The sequence below is a fragment of the Lampetra fluviatilis genome, chromosome 57 (genome assembly GCF_964198595.1).
Source record: "Lampetra fluviatilis chromosome 57, kcLamFluv1.1, whole genome shotgun sequence".
NCBI lineage: Eukaryota > Metazoa > Chordata > Hyperoartia > Petromyzontiformes > Petromyzontidae > Lampetra > Lampetra fluviatilis.
Window position 1 is genome coordinate 6372843 of NC_136331.1, and position 27841 is coordinate 6400683.

The window sequence follows — 27841 nt, forward strand, 5'->3', positions numbered from 1 at the left end:
AGCACCGCTGTATATTATTGCCATTGTGCAAGTTTACTGCTGCGGTGCATCGCACAGAAGTTCATTGCAATGGGTACGCCCCTGCTAGGAATGCGGGGTGGCACAGCGGCACAGTGGTTAGCACACTGTCCTATGAACTCGGCGACCCGGGTTCCCTGGCACGTGGCATCTAAACCCGTCCCTGAACACTCCCTTCGATTCACAAGCGTGGTGAAGTATAGTCAACAAACCCCCCCCCCCCATCCTTCATAACCAACACAGCATGTGGAGGGAGGGCTTCATCCAACGATGGCTTGACGATGCGCTGTAAATAAACTCGTTTCGTATCTAAAAAGGTTTCTTTATTGTGTTGCGCCTTCTTTAAAAAAAAAATGTAAAAAAGAGGGGGAGTCAAGGATAATGTCTCGGGCCGGGATGAAGGTTCCAACTTCGACAGCAATTCAGGACGGCCGCTCCGCTGTAAGAGGGAAGAGCTTGCGTGGCTGCTCTCTCCCCCCCACGTCGACGCCACGCGGCGGCGGTGGCGGCCCAGGGCCTCCCAACTAAGACAGGCCCACGAGTCAAGTCCCCAGCGCCCGTCGTCGGCTTGGGGAGGAGGGGGGGGTAAAAGCGTCGCTGTCCTTTAAAAAAATAAACTTTGGAGAAAATGACAGCGCCGCAAAGGGGTAACACGGGAATTCGGTTTTCGCGAAAAAGCGCCGGCGCACGTGCCGCTGATCCACAAGAGCACAGCGGCTCCGGGCCGCCCTCCCCCCCCCTCCCCCTCCCACCCCGCCGCCCTCCGGTTCGACTGTCGCTCGTCCGCGAGCACCGCGCCGGTAGGGCCGCCCCGTCACGCCTCCCTGGCGCCGCCGACGGCCGCTTGCTGACGGCCCTTGCCGCCGCCGCCGGCGGGGCCACCCCGCGCCACCGCCGACTCGGAGACGATGGTGGGGGCGATGAACGAGACGATGGCGGAGAGCGGCCGGGGAACCTTGGAGCCGCGGGGCATGGGGATGCGCGTTGGGCAGGGGCGGCACGTGCTCCCGTCCGTCTCCACCTGGTCATAAAGGGAGGCGGTTGTGGGGGGGGGGGGGCGGCAGAGGACATGGCCGTTACTACAGCGTCGGCTTCGCAACGCGACTGTCGCGGGCGATGGTTGAGAGGCGCCGGCCGCGACGCGGGAGATCACCGTGGGCCACGTCGTGGGAAGAAGGCGATCTCACGTTGCCGGGAGAGGGGAGAGCTGCATGCAAGGAGCATAACCCATCGCGCGAACTCCGGTCATCCTTGATTTAGATCCGCGCGAGGCACTTCTGCGGCCTTAGGAAGCCACTGGAGCTATGCACTTTTAAATCTAGATTGAAAACTCATTTCTTTAGAACTGCTTTTCGTATTTAGTTTGTTGTCCTTCCTCCGCACCTCCGATCACCACGGTTGGCTACGTACGGTGCGAAAGAAGTTCAACATACATACATGCAAGTGCATCGTCTGGAGCGGTGGATTATTATTATTATTGCAGCCAATACCGAGACTTTTCCCCAGGACGGGGCCTGGGGAAACCAGGGCAAGTTGGCGACCCGAGGCGGTGGGGGGTGTTGACGGAGCTAAATATTCTATCCGTTGCCACGAGAACAAGTAGCGAAGGTCACTGAAGCAAAAGTCACGATCGCAAATTGCCCGCGGACTCGCCCTCTGCGAGGAACACGAGGAGATGCCGCGTCGTTTGTAGCCGCAGCCTGGCACCACGCTCAACCACAAAAACAAAACATCCCCCTCCCTTAGCTTCAACAGACTGTTGGGGCAAGTGCTGTTCGCGAGCATCCATGAAGGCCAACGTAGCGTACGAGGGGGTGGGTGGCCAGCACCATGCCCGGCCGCCTTTGCCTCCAAAGTGGCGATGTTTACACAGCGACGCACCCCTATGGTTACCACCTTTTCGACCCAAGATTGTCACAACTGTGCAATTTGACACACCAGGTACTCATTTGAGGCCGAGTGGAACTAGGGGAGGCCCAGGACCGGTTCACTGGCATTGACCGTGAGCGGGAATCAAACTCGGGTCAATCGCCGCACTACTCGCCGCACTCACTCGAGAAACCGGCTCAACCACAAACTCAGAAGCTGAGAATCCTGGGTTTGAAACCGGAACCCAGGATTCTCTGGAGCCACCCGGCACCACCGCGACAAAACCCGCACAGCGAGTAGCTCCACTCACGGACGGCGTCGATGTCGTCCCGCACACGTTGCCGTCCACCGGCGCGCAGTCGGCAGCGCCGTCGCAGCCCTGACCAGCCGCCCGCCGCCGGTACTGAGGCCCGACCTGCAGCTGGATCCTCGTCTCCTCCGCCGCGGTCGCCGCCACTTTAGCCGCCGCCGCCGTCGCCGCCGCCGCGGTCGGTGTGCCGTTAACCGGCGGCGTTGGCGGCACATCCGCCCGCCCGCCACGTGCCGAGATAGTGCGGCGCAGCGTGGCGGTGGTGGCGATGGAGATGGCGCTGGCAGCGGCGGAGACGGGCGACGTGGCGAGCGAGCGGCTCTCCAGCGACGCCGCGGCGGCCACGTTGCCGCCCCCCCCGCCGCCGTCGCCGCCGCCACCTCCCTCCATGGTGCGCGCCCTCGACCGCGGCAGCGTGGCGAAGGCCGGCGGCGACACGGGCGGAGGCGACGGGGCGCCGTTGAAAATCCTCCCAGCGCAGCTGGGCACGACGGCGAGGGAGCGCGGCCTCTCGGCGTGCGGACGCCGCCCGGGCCGCTCCACCACAGCCTGCGGGCTGAGCGCTCGCCTCGGCGTCGACGGAGCGCTCACCACCTCGCGCCCCGGCGGCGCCGGCGGGTGGGGCGCCGCCCCCGCCGGCGCGTGCCTCTGGACGGGCAGGGCCGGCGAGCCGCCGGCCCCCCGCGGGGAGCCTTCGCCCCGCCGGGCGGCGCCGACGCCGCGGTCCTGGGCGGTCGTCGCCGACGGGCGCTTCGGTCCGTCGGTGCCGTTCTGCGTGGCCGCGTCCGGCCGGGCGGGCCTGGCGCCGTCGCCGCCGGGGAGGCTGGCCAGCGCCGCCTGCACGTCGCGCTTCTCCAGGACGATCTGTAGTGGCCGCTCCAAGCTCGCTCGGCTCACGTCCATCACGCTCGCCACCCTCCTCATCGCGGAGTACACGGGTCCCATGCGCTTCCCATCGCCCTTGCTGCTGCTGCTGCTGCTGGAGAGGATCCTACTGGTGCTGCTGCTCATGCTGCTCCTGCTGATGATGCTACTGGTGTTGCTCCTGCCGATGATGTTACTGCTTCTGGTAGCGCTGATGCTGGTGGTGCTGCTGGCGCTGTTGCTGCTAACAGTGCTGCTTGTGCCTTTACTTTTACTGGTAGTGCTGCTGGTGCTGTTCCCGCTAACCGTGCTGTTGCTGCTCCTGATTGTGCTGTTGCTGTTGCTGTTACTTTTATCCGCACTGTTGTTGCACTTGGCAGTGATGTTGTTGCTGCTGCTGCCACCCCTGCTTGTACTGGTGCTACTACTGTGGTTAGTGGCGGAGGAGTTACCGACGGCACCACAGACACCGCCACCGACGGCCGCGCCGGTGGCGGCAGTGGCCTCGGCGTCACCTCCGCCCTGCCTGAGCCATGGCGCCGGCAGCCAGGAGCGCCCCACGCCGGGCTCCACGGACGCCATTGCCGACGCCGGCGAGGATCGCGCCACCATTTCGGCGGCCGCCGTCATCATCATCAGCCGCCTCGTCATCCGGTCCTCTTCGGCCGCCACCGTAGCGGCCTCCGAGGCCTCCTCGGGGGGCCCCTCCGGCCCCGGCTCGGCTTCCGTCTGCGCGCACGCGTCGGAGAGCGACGCGTGCGACACGAGCTTGCGCCCGGCCGGGCCGAGGAGCGGGCGCAGCATGGAGCGGCTGTAGTGGCGGTAGCACTCCAGCTCGCGGCCCAGGTCCTCGAGGTCGCTCTCGAGGTCACGCACGCGCGCCTCCGCCGCCTCGCAGCGCCGCCACAGCATGGGCCGCTCCTCCGGCCCGCCCGCCGGCGCCGGCCGGGCCTGCGACGCGCGGAACGTGGCCACCTCGCGCCGCAGCGACACCACCTCCTCGGCCAGCGACGCCGCGTGCTCCTCGTGGCCTTCGACCCGATCCTGCGGCGCCGGCGGCCTCTTCTTGTCCCGGCGCCGGTTAGGGGACGGCGTGTGGGGACCTCTCGCCTTCTCGTCCCACGCCGCCGCGGCGACCGCAGCCTCGCGGTTCGGCCAACCGTTGACCAGCGGTCGCACGGGCTCGGTGCCGTCGTCGGCGCCCTCGATCGCACCGTCGCTCCCGCCGCCGGTGCCGGTCGCGCGCTCTAGCTGCTCGCGCAGCGAGGCGGCCCGGGCCGCCGCCTCCCGGGCCTTCTCCCGCTCGACATTGAGGCTGCCATGCGCCGCGTCGCACTCCTCCCGCGAGCGCCGCAGCGCCTCCCCGGCCTCCGCGCGCTCGTGCATCGCCCGCCGGCGCTCCTCGATCAGCCGCCCGCTGGCCTCCGACAGCCGGTCCCGCTCGGCCGTCAGCTCCGCCGCCAGCGCCTCGACGGACGCCTCGGCCAGACGCAGCCGCTCCTGGCTCGCCCGCCGATCCTCGGCGAGCGCCGACGCCAGCGCCCTGGCGCGCGCCACCTCCCCGCGCAGCGCCGTCTCGGCGGCGCCCAGCTCCTCCCCGGACCGCTCCGCCTCCAGCAGCCGCCGCCTCAGCTCGGCCACATCGGCCGCCAGGGCCCGGGCGCCGTCCTGCTCCGCGTGGAGCCGCTCGGCCAGCAGCCGGCACTCATCCCGGCTCTGCTTGAGCTCCGAAGCGCCGGTCCGCTCCAGCTCGGCGGCCCGCGCCCTCAGCCGGCGCTGCTCTTCCCGCAGCTCGGCCAGGAGGCCCCCTTCGGCCAGCAGGCGGCCGCGGAGCTCGGCGGAGCGCTCCTCCGCCTCGCGGACCTCGCCGTCCTTCCACTCCAGCTCGACGGCCCGCCGGCGCAGGCCCTCCATCTCCTGGCTGCCGCTGAGCAGGGCCTCCTCCAGCTCCGCCTTGGCGGCGCGCAGCTCGGCGCTCTCGACCGCCAGCCGCTCGACGTCGGCGCGCAGCCGCTCCTGCTCGCACGCCCGCCGCTCGGCTTCGGCCGCCAGGGCCTCGGCCTCCCGCCGGGCCCGCTCCGCCTCCCTGCCCCGCTCTTCCGCCTCCTCGGCGCTCCGGCGAGCGCCCTCGGCCTCGGCGGACGCCCTCTCGGCCTGGCTCGCGGCACGAGCCTGCTCTTCGCCTAGGCGCGCCGACAGCTCGGCGAGCCGCTCGGCCTGCTGCTCGAGGCGAGCCTCCCGGGCCTGGCGCTCGTCGACGAGCAGCAGCGAGAACGACTTGAGCTTGCGCAGCTCGTCCTGCAGGGTGGCCGCAGCCGCCTCCTGCTGCTTCTCGCGCTTGGCGATCGACGCCTTCTCCTGGTCCAGCAGCCGCTTCAGCCTTCGGGAGACACACGCGACGACACAACACCGAGCGCGGAAAATGTTCACGAAAAATTAGTCGTACGTCTAAGGCGCCGTTTGTAGCAAGATTGAAAAGACCGCGAGAGACAACTTACGAACATTAAACGTAAATACAGGTGTCTCCAAGTGAGATTGCAATGGTGTGGGCGTGGCAGCGGTTGCTAGGGATGACATCATCAATCCATCTGCAGCAGCCAATCAGCTGCCAGGAAGACAACCCCATCACCACCCGATGCGCTCGGATAAATATATTTATTCTTTGGTTCTTTCGGTAAAGTCACGTAGAAAGAAAATAAATTAAATCATAGAATACGACGTTTTGATTGCAACACAAGCAACCGTCATCAGGTAAGAATGAATAAGAAAACAAATCTAGTAAACTTAGAAATATAATGCGATACAGCAGAGTCGGCTAACACAACAGTCAACACCCTACCTAGTTGATTACGTTCTAACAAAGATTGATACATTTGAGAGAGAGACAAAACACAGACACGGAGACACATAAACAGATACACAGAGAGACACACACATAGACACGTGTTTTGTCTCTCAAATTTAGCAATCTTTGGAAGAATGTAACCAGGTAGGGTGTTGACTGTTGTGTTAGCCGACTCTCTGTGCTGTATCGCATTATATTTCTAAATTTACTAGGTTTCTTTTCTCATTCATTCTTACCTGATGATGATTGCTTGTGTTGCAATCGAAACGTCGTATTCTATTACTTAATTTATTTTATTTCTACGTGACTTTACCGAAAGAACCATAGAGTAATTCCTGCAGTCACGAAAGCTTCAAATTAAACATATGTATGTTACTCATGTTTATTATGGTCTTTATTAATGTTGATATTAATGTTGCCGTAATCAAGACATTTTTTTCTGAATATGTTGTTAATTATCGATAGATTTTTTTCTTCCTGAGACCGCCGGCTCGAAACTAACGGGTGTGAGTGCTGTTAGCGGGGTGCCTATTGCTCAAAAATCTTCGCCGACGCGCAATGCCGAAGGGGGGGGGGCCCCGCCTCATTTGACCCTTCTCCCTCCCACCGCGGTCGTGGCCACGGGCACGTGCCGCACATTAGCGGCCATGTGCAAAACGAGGGCCATCGCCGGGCTGCTTTGTTAATCATTCGCCGATTCCGAGCACGCAAAAATTACATTTTTGAAAATCAAACGACGGCGATAACGATCGAGGGCGCGCGTGCGCGTGTGACTTGGCGGCGTTAGCTGCGGAAGTGGCGGCCGGGACGGAGAAGCAAATCGTCCGTGCGTTGCCGCAACTGGAACATTTCCCTCCCCCGTGGTAATGATTAACCGGTGCCACGTGGGATAAAAATCTAAAGTTTGTCCGTGTTCCAAATAATGTGGCGTGGCACCACAGAGCTGCATGGCACTCTCGTGCGTTTTCGGGTCACGCCGCGCGTCGTTCGGCACGGTGTCCCGACGTTTTGCTCCACCGTGCTGGAAGCTTGTTCAGGAATCCAAATTCAGCGGCTTGCGTTCTCCGGCCTTGATCAATCAGACACACGGGCGGCGTTGTGCCTGCAGGAGATGGGCGGGCGCTGTGCATTCACGAAGGTGACGGCGAGCTCCACCAAAATTCAGTCGCCGAAGAATCTCCCCGGCGCGTGGCGTGAAACGTCGGATGTCGCGCCGAACAACACGCGCGGATATCCCGGGGAGACGCGCCGGAGAGTGCCGAGTGCCGGGGCGAGGTTCCTGATGCGCGGGATGAGCGACCGAGACCGATTTGGCCACGCTCGCGAAGTGCGCGTCGAATTGCGTACGCGAGAGTTCATTATTTGCCCTGCGTGCAAATTATGCGCAGCAGGGAGAGCAATGAACAACCCACGGATCTCCCTCGCAAACTAGCTGGGTAACTGGCTGCTCGCTCCTTCCATCTCTCTTGCCTCTCTCCGAACTCCCCCCCCCCCCACCCCATCGTCCTCCTCCTCCTGCCCATCGTCCTCCTCCTCCTGTACCACCGCTCCTTTCTCTGTTCCCGCTGCCTGAGCCGTACCGCCCTCTTTGTCTGTCCAGGAAACTTCCGCCCCTTTCCTGTCCTTTAAATGTGTCCGAACATTGCATCCTGGGGTCTACTCCCCTTCCCGTTGTGCGTGTCCGTCGGTCAATTTTAGCTTTTCTTAGCGGGAAAGTGCTGCCGCCTACTGTGTGCGCCAGAGATCACCAGTAGGGTGTCTCTCAAAGGTCGCCCCGTGGGTATCTCTGCTTCCGTGGAACCGCTGTCAAGCACTAAGGGTTGCACTGCTGTGAGATCTGAACTGATTGTTGGTCTCACGCCGCGATGCACAATTAGTGTAAATTAATTTGAGGAAAAAGACAAAAAAAATATGCAGAAAATATGCCGGCAGATGTGGCCTACAAAGTTATGTTTGAGTAACGGTGATTTCCTGTACAAACAAGCAGCAAGGCAGTGCTCATCTTCTCTTTACAGCCCTGGACCAGTGGTAGAAATTACACATCCCGATGGCGGGGACGAGTATATCCGTCCAGTGTCGGTTAAATGTATTCGGTGCTCGTGATGTGCAAATTGAATAACAATTTGGTAATTTTTCAACTCCTGAATTAAACAGGAATCCTGCCTGCTAGTAGGGGTAACGCCGACGATTTGCGGTCCGGCCAGGGGTCTGTGACGGGCCAGCGATTGGGAACTACCGCGAGAGACGCCGGTAATGGCGGTGTGACGGGCAGGAGCGGTGGGGGCGAAACGCTCACCAGACTGGCCACCCGCCTCACGAGTGCGGGCCACCCATGGGGGCGACGGTCACCCACGGGCGCCAGCGACCGGCGGGGAGTCACGGGCGTCAGGGACCCACCTCTCTCGCTCGAGCTCCAGCAGGTTGGTGAAGTCGTCGCTCTGCGCCATGTATTGGCCGTGCTTGTGCCGCTCGGCCTCCAGCTGCCGCGCCGAGCGCCGCTCGCTGCTCTGCGCCAGCAGCAGCTGCCGGAGGGCGCGCGCGTGCGTCTCCCGCTGACGAGCGATCACGCGGTCCAGCTGTGGAGGGAGACGCAACGGCATTTTTATGGCCGGCAACTCCAGGGTCTCGGAAATTGATGGTCTTCAAAAAAATATATATATACACAGTATACGGTAACGCTGGTTAAGACAATCAAGTACTCGGATTGTAAATGTTGTGGATTTGCTCTCCAACACACCGGTGTGCTGTACGAGTAACGAATTGGCCACGTTCTGTTTACGTGACAAACCTTACTGATTTGCTGTGTCGGGTGGTGGCGGGTTTAACGACACATTTATATTTACGCAATCTAACCCAAAAAAAAAATGTATATTATGAACAATCCAATATAAATAAATTAAAATATCATAAAGCTGTTAAGAGACTTACCCGATAAGCAAAACCGGCCAAGTTGATAAAAAAAGGGTTGGCCAAAACTTGGGGACGGTCAAATCTGGCGCTAAACGGACATTATAAGATTTCCCAGGATGGCAGCTCACCTGCCTCAACAAGTGGGTGGTCCTGGGAAAACCAGGACAGGTGGCAACCCAACGTGTGAAACCTATGGGCACCCCACAAGCCGGACACAGCCGGCAACATCACTTCCAATTGCACGCGGCCAAGAAGCCAACCGCTTCATGTGGCTCGCAAACCATATTATAAGTTGCCACTGCAAACATCTTAGCCGCACCAATCAGAGTTATCATCGCTTTCCAAAAGCCCGGCATCACATATTCTCTTATTCTAAACTCAAGTCAATTTACTTTACCAGGTAAGGCCCACTGAGCTATGTAGCTTTGGCTTGGCCTATCACAAACTCGAAATGCACGTCGATTCTAAATGTGCAGGGAAAAACCCGAGGACCCTGATAAAAATCCACGCGACCACGGGGAGAGAGAGACACACAAACTCCAAATATACAGGTGTCAGGGTCGGGATAGAACCCATGAGCTGTATACCAGGCGAGGTAGTTAACATTTCGCCATCGTGGCATCCCATATTCACTTGAGGGTTCACGAGGAATCTTCTCTCAAACCGAAACGCACGACATCGCTGCGATGGCGTGACACGTCCCTGCGCTCTGGGCCCCAGAACGGCCGTCGACCGACCGGTGATCGTCAGCATCGCGGCCCATCCAAGTAACACGTGCCACGGGCGTCGCCGCGGTCGTGGCCCCGGGGTAGGTGCCGCACATCAACGGCCACGTGCAACACGACAAGCTCTATCGCCCGGGCTGCTTTGTCAATCATTCGCCGATTCCGAGCAAAGAAGACCATCACACGACGGCAGCGGTAAATGCGGAAGTGGCAGCCGGGACGTAGAAGAAAATCGTCCGTGCGTTGCCGCAATGGGAGGAACATTTCCCCCACGGTAATGATTGACCGGTGCCACGATGGTAGCCGCGTTGTGACAAAGTCAGCTCGTGACGTCGTAGCGACGTAACAACGTCCCCGCGCTCCGGGCCTTTGGACCATCGACCGACCCGCGGTCGTCGCCGCCCCCGTCGAGTCACCTCGGCCATGGGCGTCTCGTAGACGTCGTCGCTGTCGCGGTGCCGCCGGGTCTCCGGGTCTCCATCTCCGAGCGCCGCGTCCCTCTGCAGCGAGCGCAGCGCCCCGGCGCCGGCGGCCGTGCCGTAGCGAGCCTCGAGCCGGGCCGGCGAGACGTGCTCCGCCCGCAGCAGCGCGATCACCTCGTCCCGCGCCTGCGTCACAACCGGGCGGTGAGCGGCGGTGAGCGGCGGTGAGCGGCGGGTGAGCGTTAGCGAGTCGCGCACGCGTGCAAGTACGTGGAGTTTCCCTTTTGCCGATACCACTGCTGGAGCAGCGCGCCAGACAAATGCCTGATCGGTGACACCCATCACCGCCGCCACCGCCACTGCCACCACTCTGCCCGGATTCGACCTTCTGCGGAAACAATTGGCGGCGCTTAACCGGATCGCCACGCGCACACGCCACGGGAGATGTGGATGCCTGGTGCACGAGCGGAAAATCAAAGACTCTCTCCCCTGTGTGCATCTGCGGCTATGAACAGCAAATCATCAACCGCGCAACACTGCCCCAAATAGGAACTTGAAGGCGGTGGGTGTATGGGTGGGCGAGTGAATGGGTGGGTGGGTGTGTCTGTAATTCACCAACTCTCAGATAAACCTGGCGAGCGGTATTGATTAACGAGCTGCGCTACGATTCCCGGTTCACGGCCAAGACCAGTGACAATTATGTGAACCGGTCCTGGGCATTCCCTAGGTCGACTCAGCCTAAAATTAGTACCTGGTGTGGTGTGTACACATTGCCACTATAGAGACAAAGGCGGTCGGGCGTGGTACTCACCACCCGCCCCCTCGTGTACCGTTCCAGCCTTCGACAGTCTGTTCAGGCTATTTGGGGGGCCTTTGTCTATCTGCAATTCACCAACTCTGATAAACCAACTGAATGTCTAAACCGCTCCTCACCACAGTTGCTCCTCAGTGGCCACGTGAACGAACGTGAGGACTACTGGACAATGACCCCCCTCCCACCCCCATGCCGTTGCAGGTCGCGGGAGTTGGTTGACCTCACTGTCACGCTGGTCAGTGCGGGTTGGCGAGGAGGCGTGGGCCATAACTGGGCACAGCGCTGGTTGGATAGCCACTCGCCACTGAATACTCGCGGCCCCGGGAATTTAACTCGGGTCCCCGGGTTCCTGGTGCAATTGCGAGTCTGTCGTTCCAATGTCGGTCCGTGGCTTTTATGGGTATCTGTGGGAGTCTATGGGTCTCTGTGGGAGTTTATGGGTCTCTATGTGAGTGAGTAACACAGCTATTAAGAGTGTGCAGGCAGGTGCAACTGCACCGGGGCCCGCAGGCTGGAGGGGCCCAAGCGCCGAGATACACAGAAGAGGGGGAAGGGGGGGGGGAGTTCAATTGGACATGGGGCCATCCCTATTTCATTTGTGGCACCAGGGCCTACGCCAACCACGCTGCACCACGCTGCACCACGCTGCACCAGGGCCCACAATGCACCACCGCCCACAATGCACCACCGCCCACAATGCACCACCGCCCACAATGCACCACCGCCCACAATGCACCACCGCTCAAGCCAACCACGCTGCGCCATGACCTCACCTGAATCTCCCCTTCGAGGACGCTCAGCAGCTGCAGGAGGTTGCCACTCGAAGGCCTCTGCCGCGCGTTCCCGGCGTCCTCTCCCCGGGCGCGATCGCTGCCGTCGTCGTCGTCGCCGCCGCCGCTGCTACCGCGGCGACGCCGGTGCCGCCGCCGCTGTCGCTCGCGGTGCTGGTGGTGGTCGTCCCCGCCGCGGTGCCGGTGCCGCCTGCGCACCGTGTCGGTGTGCTCGTCGGCCGCCGCCATCTCAGCCCAACGCTCGGCGAGGAAGGGGGGGGCGGCGGCGTCTCCCCCCGGCTCCGCGCCGGTGCCAGCGCCGTCGCTGCACCGCCGCCCTCCTCGCGGCACGTCCGGTGGCGTGGGGCTCGGCGACTCGTCCGATTGGCTGGAGCAGGGGTGCTGGCTGCGGCTCCCCGCGCGCTGCCGTGAGCGAGACCGGTGCTCCGATTGTACGATCTCGGAGCCGCTGCTGCTGCCGCTGCTGCTGCTGCCGGAGCGTGGCTGCGGGTGGCACGGAAGTGGACTGCTTGGTTTGCTTAGACAAGTTTCCCTCACTCTATGCGGTGGGGGTGGTGGTGGCTTTTCAAAAAAGGGCGCGAGCAAAGCCGTGTAGCGAGTACAATACACAAACAATGTTGTCTCTCCGTGTGTTAGTATTTGTGTATGCATCTCTATGTAACTCTATGCGTGTGTACGTATCTCTGTGTGTGTATCTGTGCGTGTGTGTGCGAGACAGCTGCCTGCCTAGTAGCGCATACAAAACACATGCAATGTTGTCCCACGTGCGACCGCATAGCCGCGTGCGCGCGAATTCAAAACCTCATAATGGAGAGAATTTTGGGTAGAAATAGGTTAGCCGCATGGACGGCGTGAAATCGCACAAACCGAAGCCGCGTAGAGGGAAACTTTTACAAAGCGCCGCTACTACCACACCACCGCCATCATCAGCAGCAGCAGCTCCGTAACCCAGCAGGGCAGCCTCTTTCCCTCCGCCAGCCACGGGTATTTTTAGCCGTCGGTCAGCGCTTCTCCCTGCCTGCTGAAGGTGTTGCTACCCAACAACACAACCAAGCATTGGTGTCAACGGACGTTGCCGCGATGTCATTCTTGGCGCACCGGACTTGCGATCCGGTGGTCGCCGGTTCGATCTCCCGGCGCGGGAGTTGAGACGATAGGCGCCTTCGGCGAGCCCACCTCTGTCCACCCAAGCAGGCATCACTGGGTACGGCGCAGTTAGTGGACTGCCAGATCCTGCGCGTGCACGGTGCGGTTGTGGTAAAATGTGGGTACTCCCTAGCCCTCCTCCGACACGTTTGGCCAGCGTGGAAGAGTAGGCCAAACACCCTCTGGAGGGGATCTCTAGTGCTCGTTTTGGTGCAGGCAGGAGCACGAGCAGCCAATCACAGGCCTGCACCTTCGGCAGCCTTAGCGGCCTGGTGTGACGCCCGCTGTGTTTTAGCCGCCGGGTGATGAGCGGTGGCGGTGGTGGCGTTGGCCGGGAGATTACACGAACGGGCGAGTGTGGGATAATATTACTTTCATGTTCTATTGTTTTATTCATGCTTATAGCATCCCTATAAAGCTGTACATGAGGACCAAACCCCATATGAAGCCACTACTACCAAGCAAATGAAAGCCCTGCTACTACCAAGCCAAAATTTTTTAATTAATAAACAAATTAATAAATGACACTAAAACGAAAAGCACAAACAACAAACCAGTTCTAGATTTGAAGCTTTCGTGACTGCAAGGATTCATATTCTTAGGTTTTTTCGGTAAAGTCACGTAGGTAAAAACATTAAAATTAATAAAAGTAAAATAAAATAATATAGTTGTCACAAACCATAACAAACGCTCACCCTCTTTAGCCTCACCTTACCATATGAATAAAAAGTGTGCTGTACTTGGCCCTTCCCCCCCTCTCCAACCATTATATAAACGGAGTGGTAGCCCCTGCAATCTCTCATTTAGTTGATACAGCTGTCGTGGCTGTGACGGTTCCACCTGAAGACGGAAGCTTGTGTTGCCTCCGAAAAGTCGTGATTTTTATTTTATTTTACTTTTATTAATTTTAATGTTTTTACCTACGTGACTTTACCGAAAAAAAAACCTAAGAATAACAAAGCAGTTATCGCAACAAAGATCTGAGTCCATGAGGTCTCCTACACATGCCAGACCACAATCACAAACTTCCCAACAAAGCCAGGACGGAGGAGGAGGAGGGGCAGCGATGGAGTGACAAAAAAAGTCACCGCTCATTCATATCAATCGGTCCAATGTTCAAAAAAGTGATGACTTGTTTTTCGGGGTATGCCCGGATGAATAAAAAATGCCTTTCGTTCTGCGAGTCTCACACGGCATTCTGATATAACCGGGGCGAGCGCCCAATTTGGCGAGATATGTACCCTGGACTCCTGGAACACACGCACACACGCACACACGCACACTCACACACACAAACGCACACACGCACACTCACACGCACGACCTGGCACACTTATGTAACAAAGATCCCCCGTGCGGCATACACAGGCTGTTGGGACAAGTGCCGTTCGCGAGCACCTTTTGAGGCTGCCACGGAGCACGAGCAGTGTGGGTGTCACAATGCCCGTCCGCCTTTGTCTCCCCAGTGCCCATGTTCTCAAACCGCACCAGGTACTCATATTCGTCACTGGTGTTGGTTGCGAGCGGGAATCGAACTCGCGTCCCCAGGTTCGTGCCGCGGTGCGCTCACCACTACGCTACCACTCCCCCTACCACCCCACAAAGATAAACATCCCCCATATAGCCTTAACAGACTGTTGGAGCAAGTGCTGTGAGCGAGCACCTGTGAAGGCCGGCACGGCACACGAGGGGGTGGGTGGCCAGCACCACGCTTGCCCAGTAGCGACATTTACACGTCGCACCAGGTACTAATTTCAGGCTCGGTCGACCTAGGGGAGGCCCAGGACCGATTCAGATAATCGTCACTGGTGTTGGTGGCTGTGAGTGTGAATCAAACTTGGGTTCGTGCCGCAGTGCGCTAACCACTACACTACCACGCCCCCCAACCAACAACCGCCATTCGCCACCAAGTGGCGGTGACGTCACCACGTCGCGTGTGCCAGGCTATGTGCACGTTAAGGCCACGTGAAGTGTCAAATGCCCGCTGGCAAGAGGTCACGGGGCAGACAGAGGTGCCATGGGTCGACTGATTGAGATGACTGGCCGATGCACCACCTGTGCCCCCTACTGTACCAACTTGTGTTTTAGCTGCCCAGTGCTCCGCTCGTTGTTGTGAGCATCGTTCCTCTGCCCTCAGTTTTTGCAGGAGGGTGACTGCCTCTAACTGCCCAGTAGCGTCCTTCACGATCCTCCTCCACAGAGGCCCGGCAAGTCCACTCAGCGTCATCTCTTCTCTAGCCCGTGCCGCGCCTGTTTAGCCTCCTCTATCCGGCTGAACAAAAGCTGTTTAGGCATGCGGTGGCTGGGCATGCGGGCTACATGACCCAGCCAACGCAGCCTTGCCTGCCGGACGAGCTCACCGATGGGACTTTGTTCAGATCATTCAGGGATTTGGTGAGCTCACACAATCCAGCCTGGTTAAACCCAGGATGGATCATAGGCATGCCAGCCTAAATGTTTCTTTCTGACAAAGATGTTCCATTAGGGGAGTCCACATTTCGCAAGCATAAAGGGAGGGCATGACCGTGGCCGAAAAGACCCGAAGCTTTGTGTGGAGCGACAGACCAGGTAGCTTCCACACAGCATTACGCAGCCGATGAAAAGATAATGCCGCTCATCTGATTCAAAGTGAGACCTCGGCTGTCAAACCGGAGCCGGTCATGAGCACACTGCCCAGGTATGGACAACTATCCACTCTCTCCACAACTGCCCCATCACTAATTGGGAGTTGTGGGGGTGGAGTGTCTGATGGTACAAAATACCCAGGCAGGTGCTTAGTTTTGGTGGGGCTAATGGTAAGACCCCACCATATAGTCGCATGCTCCAGATTCAGCAGCAGCGCCTCCAACTCCTCCTGGGAGTGAGCAGCAATCACCAGGTCATCGGCATACATACCATGGTTGACCAAGAAGGAGCCATCCCATGACCGCACCCGGGCATCAATCGGCCTCCCACCAGTACAGCCTTCGAAGGCTTCACGGACTATGTCGTCGAAATAGATGTTAAATAATGTGGGAGCCAGAGGACATCACTGTCGCACCCAAGGTGATCAGGGAATGGCTCTGATTCCCGACAACATAGTTTCACCCGGGCCTACCCACCATCATGAAGGTCCTTAATGATTGCGAGCAAAGAGTTAGGGACTCTGAAAGCACGAAGAACAACCCAGAGCCCAAGCCTACTAATGGTATCATAGACCTTGACCAGGTCAATAAAGCAGAAGTGTAGGGCTTGTTGGAATTCCCTACACCTCTGCTGTAGCAGTCGGACAGAAAATATGGCATCTTTGCAGGACCGCCCTTTCCTGAAACCACATTAGGGCTCCGCAAGCCTCTCTTCAGCGTGCCTGGCAAGGCAATGTTGAATAATCCTTGCCAGGACCTTTCCCGGCACACCGAGGATTGAGATGTTACAGTCTGTGCGGTCCCCCTTGTTAAAGAAGGGAACCACCAAGGCATCCTTCCAATCCTGCGGAACCCGTCCAGTGGTCCAGACCACCCCAGCTACACACACATCTGTGTTCTCACACCTGTGTACACAGACGGATATACACCTTAATGTAGCGCTTAATTTTAGTCGGAACAGTCCGGAACGCCGTTTAAAACAAAAAAAAACATTGGCACGCCACATCCGTCTCTCCTTATTTTGTCCTCATTTCGTTCGTAAGAAACAGTGACATTTTGGAGTGAATTACTCTCTCAACATCGAGGCCACTTGAGCGAACACAATATCAATCGGCACGTTTGTTTTCGTTCACGAGACAGCTTGATTTGTTTGGCCGCGTCCGGTACCAGAGGGTGTACGACAGTGCACTTCGCTTATTTTCAGAATGTGAGAATCGAAGATCGTACAAATGTATTGATGTACCGCATCGCGAGAAATTAAACAGCGATTCTCCGCGTCGTTACAGCCACAACAGCCGTCATCATTCACACGAGTCTTATTGAGTTCGCGTGTATTCCTGTACACCAGTGTTCCTCACACATTTTCAGAGAGGTGGGGGCGGGGGGCACTTTCGCCGATATGACGTCATCAGTGTGTGAGGGCCGACACACATTTGAAACCATTGGGGGTTTGACAGCAGCACGATGATGCTGATGATGGGAGGGTGTTTTCATTTGTTGTGTGATTGTCGGCGGTTGCACGTCAGGGGCCACACTAAAGGCCACAAGGGGCCGCCAGTGGCCCGCGGACCTTGCAAGGAGACTGGTGTACGACAACATTTGTGCTGTGTGCTTACGAGACCTGACCCAAACAAAAACAAATGTCGATTTTAAAAATACCGACCGCGAAAATCTCCTTCGGTCAATCAGGTCTCCCCCACTCATGGCATTGACAACGCAACGATCAGTCACGCGATTGCGTGGAGAATATAAGCAACAAATAAATGAGGCGGCAATAGACCTTCCAGTTTGGTTTTGTTAAACCGATGCCGACAGATAGATAAATAAATAAATACAAAACTACACTCCCAGAAGGCCGCGTGGCCGATGGAATGTAAATGATCAAAATAGATCCGTATTATTTATGTGTAGGGGCAGATACGGGAAGGAGGGCGTGCCGTCCAATTATTTACTTTGTTCCTACCCGTGAGACGTACAGGGATTTTTCTGTTGTGCCCTGGAGGTGGCAACCGTAGCCCACGCGGATGACGGATCAGCGTCGGCGCGACCTCAGTGGGGAGGCCGTGCCGACGACAGCGTGATGGATCGCCGCGGGGTGAAGGGGGCTGCACGGGGTAGCCTGCGGAGCGGGGTGGGAGGGAGGTCACGTGGAGTCGGTTTTCCTTGCAAGGGCGGAGGGGGGGCAGCAGGTACGGCCAGGGTACAGGCACCTTGTCGAGTCCAGTGGGAGGCAGCAATGGCAGGTGGTGCCAGTAGAGTCATTGGTGTCCGCGGACGAGTGAAGGGGACATGAAACTAGATTTGAAGCTTTCGTGACTGCAAGGATTCATATTCTTAGGTTTTTTCGGTTAAGTCACGTAGGTAAAAAATTAAAATTAATAAAAGTAAAATAAAAAAAATTAAAATTAATTTTAATTTACATTTTTTACCTACGTGACTTTACCGAAAAAACCTAAGAATATGGGACATGAAACATCTCGCCACCGTAGCCCCCACGGTGGTGAGATGTTAACTATACTGTTAGGTTTTTTTCGGTAAAGTCACGTAGGTAAAAAAATAAAATTTAAAGTTAATAAAAGTAATAATGGAAATAAAAGAAAATATTTATTATTTTATTTTATTTCCATTATTACTTTTATTAACTTTTAATTTTATTTTTTTACCTACGTGACTTTACCGAAAAAAACCTAACAGTATAAATCCTTGCAGTCACGAAAGCTTCAAATCTAGATGTTAACTATTTTGTGGGTTCGATCCCGACCCTGACGCCTGCTGTATATTTGGAGTGTGCATGTTTCTCTCTCCCCGATTTTTCCCCGGGTCCTCCGATTTTTCACTCCACATTTAGAATTAACATCACGCGTTTAGAGTATTTGGCTGCTACAAATGCCCACGTGGCGATGATAAGCCACTTCGTTGAACTATCTGCGGCCAGGTCGCTTCTGAAAAAGACCTACACAGCTCAGTGGGCCTTACCCTGATAAAATAAAAATATATTATTTTTCAAACGCCGTGAGCGCGCGGGCACGTGAGCGGGCGCCTTTTAGGAATGCTGGCAAAGCGAGAGTAAAAGCCACGTGGGTGGAAAACATTGGCTTTCGGTCCCGCAGTGTCACCGTTGTTATCGACCAAGGCTGCAGAACCCACGGCACATGTGGCGGCACATGCCGGCAGCACACAGCCTAATGGCACGCGGCCTGCCACCGCGCAAAGCCGACGGCTGAGAAACGGCCCCCTAAATATTTACCCGTCTCTGCGAGCATCTTAGCCGCGCCAATTTTAGCACGCGCAGTAAGAGTAAGGCCGATTCCTTTTGCCACAAGGCTCATGGGGTGGGTGTTCTTGTGTGGCCCATCGTTGATATTTCAAATTCCTATTCGCCTCTCACGAAAGAAAAGGTTCCTCCACACCTGTTATAGCCTCTGTGATGGGAAATTCTACAAATACATCGGTGGACCGCTCGTTTTCCTGCCAAAGTTTTTTTTTTGTCACGGCAATAATATCCACATCATCATTCACGTCTTATGACGCGGGCACTCGTATTAGCTATCGCTGACGTACCACGTTCGTGGAATTGCCCCGGCTGCGTGCGGCACGTCTACCGAGAAGTTCCACAATTTCACGGCTCCGTCAGAAATGTCATGGACACTCAGAATCAGTACATTTATTTATTTGAAACTAGAGCGATACGTCCAGTATCCGTCGTTGCTTATATACTCCCCGCAATAGCACGAATGATCAATACCAGAATAAGTGGCTCAGATATCTTATAGCGGGTCCACACCTAAGCAATCAAACTGCACGACCACAACCAGACACCGTATGTATCTACCGTATGGTAGCTTCATCGTTACGGTTGCCACCCGTCCCTGGTTTTTCCGGAACATCTTACTTGTTGAAGTAGCTGCCATCTTGGGGAACCCCTTCGGTATTTCCAGGATAATAAAATTCCTGCTTTTGACAGTTGTGCAAGAATACACTGTCATGTCGCATCTGCGAGCCTGTGGGGGCTCTATGCGATTCTATAGGCGTGTATGCGATCTACATGGGTCTCTCTGGGAGTCTCTAAAGCCTCCCCACGCACGGTGGAGATATTCTCCCTCCCATGTACAGAGTTAGACTGATGGCCTTAATCTAAGTTGTCTTGTGGTTGTTGTTGTTGTTGTTTGACTTGCATCCCACTGGGATTTTTACACACAGTGTTGGTGTACGGTGCTTTTTCTGAAATATTTTGCTGTCTTTTCTTGGATTTTCTGTTCGCACATAGTCACTTTAAGATGTTTTCTTGTTCATGTTTTTTGTTTTTTGTTTGTTGCGGTTGCACCCGATTCAAGAGCCGAATGGCTCACAGGGCTATACCTAATAAATGAACTTGAACTTGATGACAAGTGGAAGTTCTTTTCACCCCGGTGGTGGCAACTGCACCAAGACCGCAAGTAAAACCGGCGCCGCCGTTCATTGCGTATGGACGGAGACTGCGTGCCTCCCAGGATAGTCCTGCATCAGGTTGGGTATCCGTGGGTATCCAAGGGTGACCCGCAGTGACGTAGTGACTACATTATCAGTGGCGTAGTGACTACACTATTAGTGGTGTAGTAACTACACTATCAGTGGTGTAGTAACTACATATCAGTGGTGTAGTGACTACATTATCAGTGGCATAGTGACTACATTATCAGTGGCGTAGTGACTACATTATCAGTGGCATAGTGACTACATTATCAGTGGGGTAGTGACTACATTATCAGTGGCATAATGACTACATTATCAGTGGCATAGTGACTACATTATCAGTGGCATTGTAACGACATCAGTGGCGTAATGACTACATAATGAGTGGCGTAGTAACTACATTATCAGTGGTGTAGTGACTACACTATCAGTGGTGTAGTAACTACATTATCAGTGGCGTAGTAACTACATTATCAGTGGCATAGTAACTACATTATCAGTAGCTTTGGTCACCAGGCGAGGCCAAGGCACCCCGTGCCCCCACGCGAGTTAAGCTACTGGTGACCCCACAAGGTCAGTTGGAACCAAGGAGTGTTACTGGCGGTCGTTCGGGGGGCGCAGGTCAGACCGCGTTCACCGCGTCGCCTTCGCCCCATGACCCTGACCCGTCCACGAACGGCAGGCCGTGGGGTCCCAGGGCGACCTTCGTGTCGCGCGTCCCGAACGGGTGCCCCGGCGCGACTCCAGACCTTCCAGATCGACGCTCCCGAGCCAATTCCACGGTCGCCGGGCAACCGCACGGCGTGCCAAAACTGAGGCCCCTCTCTCGAACGTCCCGTTCCAAAAAAATTCCGCGAACGACATGCGAGCCGCCTCCTCGGGTTTCCGGCGATGGTCCGCAACGGGGCCCCACCGCTATATTTGTTTGCTACAGTTTCAACGTCGTCAATTTAAATAGCTCCACGAAACGTACAGTATCGTTGCCCGCGAGACGCCAAAAGCCCGTGGAGCTCCGTATAGAAATAAAAAAACGTACGCCGGCTTTGCTCGAGGATCGGCTGCGAATTTATTATTAGGCGCCTGCGCACGCAGACACGAAGCCCTTATTTAGGAGGGCGGCGTTGGTTGCGCGTTGCGGTGACCACGCGTCCGTCGGCTGCCCACCACCTCGTGCTTTGGAGGTTCCTGCCGGGCTGTGGAGGTGGCTGGGGCTGCGACGGCGGTGGTCAGGACGCCGCGGCTACATAAGCCCCGAATCACTCGAGTTCGAATCCTGGCCGCAAAAGGCGAGTGACATACGAAACCGGTTCTGGCCACTCCGGTGCGGTGATGTATGGTCAAACAATCCCGCCGCCCCCCCCCCCTCCTCCTCCTCCAGGACCGGGACAACATGGGGAGGCCCTCTTCCAGCAGTGGTTTGACAAAGGGCTGTAAGTTAGTCGTCTATAATGCGAAGGTGGCACGTGGCTGTGAACTAAGTGCCTGGCAGCGGACCACAGCGTGTGCCACGCAGACATCACCACGTGCTCCAAAACTGCCAACCTGCTAGGCTGCCAGCTAGGCAAGGGGATGGCAGTACAGCGAGTGGGTTAATGTGAATTGTCTGTGCGGACTTTTCAGTGTTATCATCTCTAAGCATTGGGTTTCACACTCGCCACGCGAAAGGAAAACGGCCGAATATCCCAATGCAGGATCCTTCCTAAAAGAAAGAAAATCTTAATATTTGGTGAGGCTCTCTTGGATAAACAAGTCACGTTCATATTATTATTGGCCTATGACCAGTGGTTGAAATGTGGCCGGCAGGCGATGGTATTCCATACCGGCACTTCTCAGATACACCGAGCATGAATACCGGCACTGTTCGGAATGATTCATATTCGTATGCTGAGACGTCTCCGCAGATGGGAAGTGGCAGTGCGTAAACACGGGCTGCTGCTGCTGCTGCAGGGCACAGAGGGTTCATACCCTGGCTCCTACATCCACACTTCCACCAGAGGTCGCAAACGGGTTTTGATTCCTTACCCGTACCCGGCCACACCAGGGTCGCAAATGGGTACCCGTACCAGTACCTGGCCGGGTACGGGTAGCCGTTCCCTACCCGTACCCGTACCCTACCCGAAATGAGTGACAAAGCGTTACTCACCAGTGACTCACGGCCGACCCGTACCCGTACCCGGCCGCACCAGGGTCGCAAACGGCTACCCGTACCCGTACCTGGCCGGGTACGGGTAGCCGGGTATCGGGTAGGGTACGGGTATCGGGTACCCGGTTGCAACCTCTGACTTCCACCACTGCCTGTGGAATAATCGCCCAGAGTGCCCCCTGATATCGTCAAAATTTGCAAGCCAAGCAGCGCTGAGCATCGGCAGTGCGTGCATGAGCGACCGCCATGCACAAAGAGGTTGTCACAGAGCTTCACGGTGGGTGGTAGAGAACAGTGCAGGTAATTCCAACGTTGTACTGTAGTTCTATGTTTCCACATCTATGGCCCTCGTTGACCTGCACTGGCTTTCATCCGGGAGTGGATTGACAAAAGTGCAGCATGTGTCCATATTTGATTATTAACATCACTGACGGGGATTAATGTCAGCCGGGTCCGTCTGATACGGTGATTGGAAAGTTTGTTCCAAAACCAACACACCACATCCAGTATACATCTCGAGATGGCTGTGGCCATCTGTTCATCACGCGCCTCCTATGGCAGTCTACCAACGACCCGACAAATATTGGGATATGAAGCCCTGCTGCTTGGCACAGGGACTCCTCTACTTTCGAACAAGTTCGGTTCCAGAGATCTGTTCGTCAGTCGTCTTGTTCTCAAGTCCAACTTTACTCCTGTCGAATCCAAACGTGTTGCACGGCATGTACACTAAGCACAGGGAATGGCTTTAAAAGTTGTACAATCTCCTGCAGATGTAGACGCTGCCTCCGCCGTCTATTGTGCGGTGCTTGAACTTACGACTCTCGGTCCGCACAGGCAGCTGGACGTACGGACATGTTTGTTCGTACCTCTGAAAGTTCGTAAGTCGAATGTTCGTAAATAGAGGATTGCCTGTATTGGTGTTGTGGTGCACCTAAACAGATCGTCAAATGCCAAACTTGCTCATGTACACAAGAGCTGCCTTCCCCGAAACAAACAATGACCCTGAACACCCCCCCCCCCTTTCTCTGCCCCCCCTGCCTCCCATCCAAACCCCGAGCTATAAAAAAAAAGACCTTAGGGGCATGGAACGTTTCCCAGAAAGGCCAACAGCAACATGGCAACACCAGCGCCACAACAGCCCCTACCCGCACCGGCTTCCATGCGTGCCACTCAACACAGGGGCTACGGCTCCGCACACTTCCTGCGCGGTGTGAGAAAGTGAGCTACTGCAGGGCTTGCACCTTTGCCCGTCTCAGGCAGGAACGAGGGCAAACGATGTTGCGACGTGGCAAGGGTGGCACAGTCGGGTTTTTTACAATCGGGTTTAATTGTCTTTTTATATTAAACCCGATCATCTGAGATTGGGAGAAATCCGGTTTAATTGGTTCTAATTGCAGAACCGCACTTCTCAACGATGGGCTTCGTCCATTCCAAGCGAAGGAACTCACTGGCGCCCACGATTGTGGAGGAGCTCCTCGTGTTCATCAAGACCAACCTGCCCGCCGCATTCTACGACTACCCCGTGCCCGACGGCCCCCCCGAGTACGATAGCAGCACCGACGAGGAAGCAGCCTAAGCCTTGGATCAGAGTTTCGTATTCATTAAACCAGGTTTTAATTCCCCGAAATCGGGTTTAATTGTATTAAAGAAAAAACCCGATGCCTGCCGCTGGAAAAATCGGGTTTTTTCCACCCATGTGACGCGGTGACGTAGACGCCGTGCCATTTGTACGATTGTGAGTGCAAATCGGTGTCTTCAATCATCGCTAACATTCCACTGAGGTCGGACTATGGAACCGGTTACCTGGCTTACCCAGGCGTCATTTAACAAACACTAATTCTACGACACACGGCATTCGATTAATGTGGACCATATAAAATCTTTCGTGTCCATCCGAAGAAAATAACATAATGAGACAATAATTCTCCTGCGTAAATCTGTCTTGCCACGTAAAAATGTAAGCATTTTTTTTTTGCAAGAACCATCGGTGCGTAATTTCACGTGATTTCAGCAGATTTGATTCAATACAAGCAAACACTGGGCCCATTTCCACACACCACACAGTGTCTCATCAGTGGAGTCGGCTCTAATCAAGGACTCTGTTTTTAAGATTAAGGGTCCTAGTTTAACTCAAAATCATTTAAAAAAACGATTACAGTCATTGTGGAGAATGTAAATAAAACCATAGATATTAAGGGGACGTATTGTCTTGACTTAAAGCGTTCATGACTGCAGGAATTCATATTCTTGGGACTTTCGGTAAAGTCACGTAGATAGGCTCAAATAAAATAATAAAAAATAACAGAAAACTACGACATTTCGATCGATCATTTCGATAATTAAAAATAACAGAAAACTACGACATTTTGATCGATCATTTCGATCGAAATGTCGTAGTTTTCTGTTATTTTTTATTATTTTCTTTGAGCCTATCTACGTGACTTTACCGAAAGACCCAATAATATGGAACGTATTGTCTTCTTATTTATTTGACAACCGCATAGTTTAGCTGAACAACTGACAACACAAATAAGTAACGTCTCCACCACATACCCGTCCCTTCACGTAAAAAATAAAAGTATCTCTTACACGACCCATCATCCTCCGCACGACCTTCCCAGAGCAGCATTGATTCAACGCGAGCAAAAACTCTGGACTGGAATTCGACACAAATTGTCCCTTCGCCAGCAAAGCCAGGGTTTTCTCGGATCACATTCTTTTCCATAAAGCTAGCAGCCACACAGAGTAAAAGAGACGTGGGGGGGGGGGAGGGAGGATCCTTGCACGTAAGTTGGGCAGCAGTTCACTGAGCAAGCCCGCCTCTGCCGATGAGCCTCTTGTGCCGAAACCGGTCCAGGGTTTTGCTCGTGCGAATGAATGCTGCTGAAAATGACGCGCTTCAATAATTTAGTTTTTTTTTTGGGTTACATCTCGTCGATATAAACGTGTCGTTAAACCCGCCGCCGCCACCCGACACAGCCAATTTAGTAAGGTTTGTCACGTAAACAGAACGTGGCCAATTCGTTACTAGTACAGCACACCGGTGTTTTGGAGAGCAAATCCACAACATTTACAATGATGCGCTTGCCAATAGGCCGTACGGCTGATGGGGTTGTGGGGTAAATACATTTAGCATTATTTTACGTGGAGAGACGGACGATTTCTAAAAAGACGTCTGCTTATTAATTATTATTAAAATATATTCTCCACAACAAAGCGGGCTGATGATTATTTTGAGTTGCCAATTGACGGATTGTTCGAGAGGCAAGCCCCTGATTGGTGCCTTACAAAGCGCGCACACACACACAGGAGGAGCAGCAGCAGCAACACGAGAGACACTGCGCCCTCTAACGCAATTAAAAGGCCAGTCCACACACACACGGAGCAAACAGCAAATAAACAATACGAGGTCTGGACAAAGAAGGGCGACCACCCTACAGCCACGTGTGCTGCTGCTGCTGCTGCAGCAACATCCAGCCATTTAAACCGAGGGTAGAACGTCAACTTTTGCAATTCACCCACGAGGCCACGATAATAAATAAATCAATTCACTTTACTGGACGGAGGCAGTAACAACCACGTGGACGAGAATTGTACGACACACGCAAAGAAAACATCACAACAGTTCATCAGAACCAGTTCTGCGTCGATTGAAAACTTTTTTGACCGCTCTACCGCGGGGCTTTGGAACGCTATGTGACTCAACTAACACGATCGATCAGCCGATTGATCGATCGGTTGGAGCCAATCCCATTTGAATGAAGCCTCGATAGCGGAGCAATGCTTGTGTACAATCCAGCGCGGTCCGTGTATACCCTAGGACAATTATATGGAGCGATTAATTAAGAAAACGTTGTAATTGTTGATCGTTACGCAATCTCCACGCACACGCGTGCGCGTCGTACCACCAATCTCAAGGTAAGTGTGCGCGAGTTGGATTGTATTTAAGACTGTGGTATAGGGACTTCTCGCCCACCCTATACCTACCACTATTAAGGGCACGTGTACAGAGCTGATTTTCAGGCTGTGGTGTAAGGGAATTCTCTCGTCTGTCTTATACGGGCGAGAAGTCCCGATATGTTGCTACTTACTGCATGTACAGCACTGTACACACGTGACCCACGTGTGTGTGCTACACAAATACACTTGTGTAACACACACACACACGTGGCCCACGTGTGTGTGTGTGTTACACAAACACGTAACACACACATGTTGGGTGGGGAGCGGTCGTGTAGCGGGTAGCGCTACGAACCTGGCGACCCGGGTTCGATTCCCGATCACGGCCAACACCCTGCGACGATTATCTGAACCGATCCTGGACCTCCCCTAGGTCGACTCGGCCTTAAATGACTACACCTGGTGCAGTGTGTAATCATCGCCACTGGGGAGACAAAGGCGGCCGGGCGTGGTGTCGTTCCACCCACCCCTTCCGTGTGCCGTGCCGGCCTTCATAGGTGCTCGCTAACAGCACTTGCCCCACCAGTCTGTTAAGGCTACACGGGGGATCTTTGTAATTAGTGACACTAGCATTGCTGGTGATGTAAGAACCAGTTCTGGGTCAAGTTGGCTTAAAGTATAAAGTCCATTCACACACATCGTGCTAATGTCCTGGAGAGGGTGATGCGACTTTTAAGTACAAATCTGTAATTGACGAGAGAAATTCTCAACACGACGAAAACAACTTTTTTTAAAATGACAATTTAAATAAACGCACAAACTACAACCTTGCTGGAAGCAAAAGGCGGCCAGAAGTGGTTCCTGGCCACAAATTATCTTCTGAATCGGTTCTCTCCCACGAGGACCGACTTGATGTCTCTAATAGTCTGCTTCTGCAAAATGTATCAACAAATGTGACTTTGGGTTTTACGGTAAAGTCACGCAAGATAGACAGGTTCAAAGAAAATAACAAAGTTGTATGGAAACCCTCCCCGTAGAGGCGGTTAAAGATTTCAGAACATGAATTCCTGCGGTCACGAAAGCTGAAAGTCAAAATTCATCAACAAATGTTCACTACGACGTGGGTGGTGGCAGGGGGTGACTTTTAGTGCGCGTTATTGACGTGAAAACAACAACAACAACAACACTCACCACCAAAGTGTCATCCCAGCAGCAGCCATCTCGCCACCGTTCCATTGTTGAGTCCCAGGCTAAAGCCTCCGGCAAAGGGGCTTGTCAGGGTGGAGGGTACAGGGGGTCACCCGGGGTGTGTTAAGGAGGATGAGGGATGAGGATGGGGTACAGAGATCCGGGGGTTGTAGTCGGCCACTCCCAGTAGGGTCCGAGACCCTCCGAACTGGGTCACCTCATGGTCCGGGAGAAGGTGGAGCAGGCTGGTAGCAGCAGGGAGAAGGGGATCGAGCTCCTTCACGGAAGAAGGGGAGGAGGAGGAAGAGGAGATGCGGAGGGTGGTTTGACTTGAGTCTTTTTCTTTCTTGCGAAGAAGATCCGTGACCCGATCTCAGCGGGAACAATGTGCAAAAGTGCCACGCCACACCGCTTCCTCCTCCTCCTCCTTCTCAAAGGTTGCTCGACATTCAATTAGCTAACGCGTGGCTGAAGAAGGCGTCGTTTGTGAGTGAATCAATCGGTTTTTGTGTCCGATTGTAACGCAGTGCTGCAGGCTATGGGGCACCCACGCTTTGTATACACACCACTCGGTTGTTGATGAAAGTTGGCAAATCGGTTTGCCTCGGGGTGGCAACTGCAGTGTGGTGATCACGGAAACTTTGTCACGCTGCTGCTAGCTTCAAAATACTAACCCCTGCTGCTGCTGATATTGCTGCGTGTAATGCAATCATGATGATACTGCTACTGATGCTACCGCTCCTGCTACTGATGTGATGATACTGCTGATTCTGCTGTTGCTGATGATCCTGATGAGGCTGCCTTTGCTGCCACTGCTGAT

General features: G+C 55.0%; 1 protein-coding gene across 1 annotated transcript; it reads right to left on the minus strand.

Moving 5' to 3' along the window:
* Positions 1-832: 832 nt before the first annotated feature.
* Positions 833-27243, minus strand: LOC144950372 (uncharacterized). Its single transcript, XM_078880488.1, has 8 exons — positions 27239-27243; positions 20419-20539; positions 11767-12051; positions 11551-11607; positions 9958-10149; positions 8304-8482; positions 2198-5441; positions 833-1039 (listed from the first exon to the last, which is right to left on the minus strand). Exons 1-8 carry the CDS (start codon positions 27241-27243, stop codon positions 833-835), a joined length of 4290 nt encoding a protein of 1429 aa, XP_078736614.1.
* Between the last annotated feature and the right edge of the window lie 598 nt (positions 27244-27841).

Coding starts and splice junctions, on each gene's coding strand:
- LOC144950372 (XM_078880488.1), bottom strand. Junction 12,052..20,418: donor AAGGCGACGCGGTGAACGCG/GTCTGACCTGCG, acceptor TGCCACCCGCAG/CCACGCTCCGGCAGCAGCAG. Junction 8,483..9,957: donor ACGAGACGCCCATGGCCGAG/GTGACTCGACGG, acceptor CTCCCTCCACAG/CTGGACCGCGTGATCGCTCG.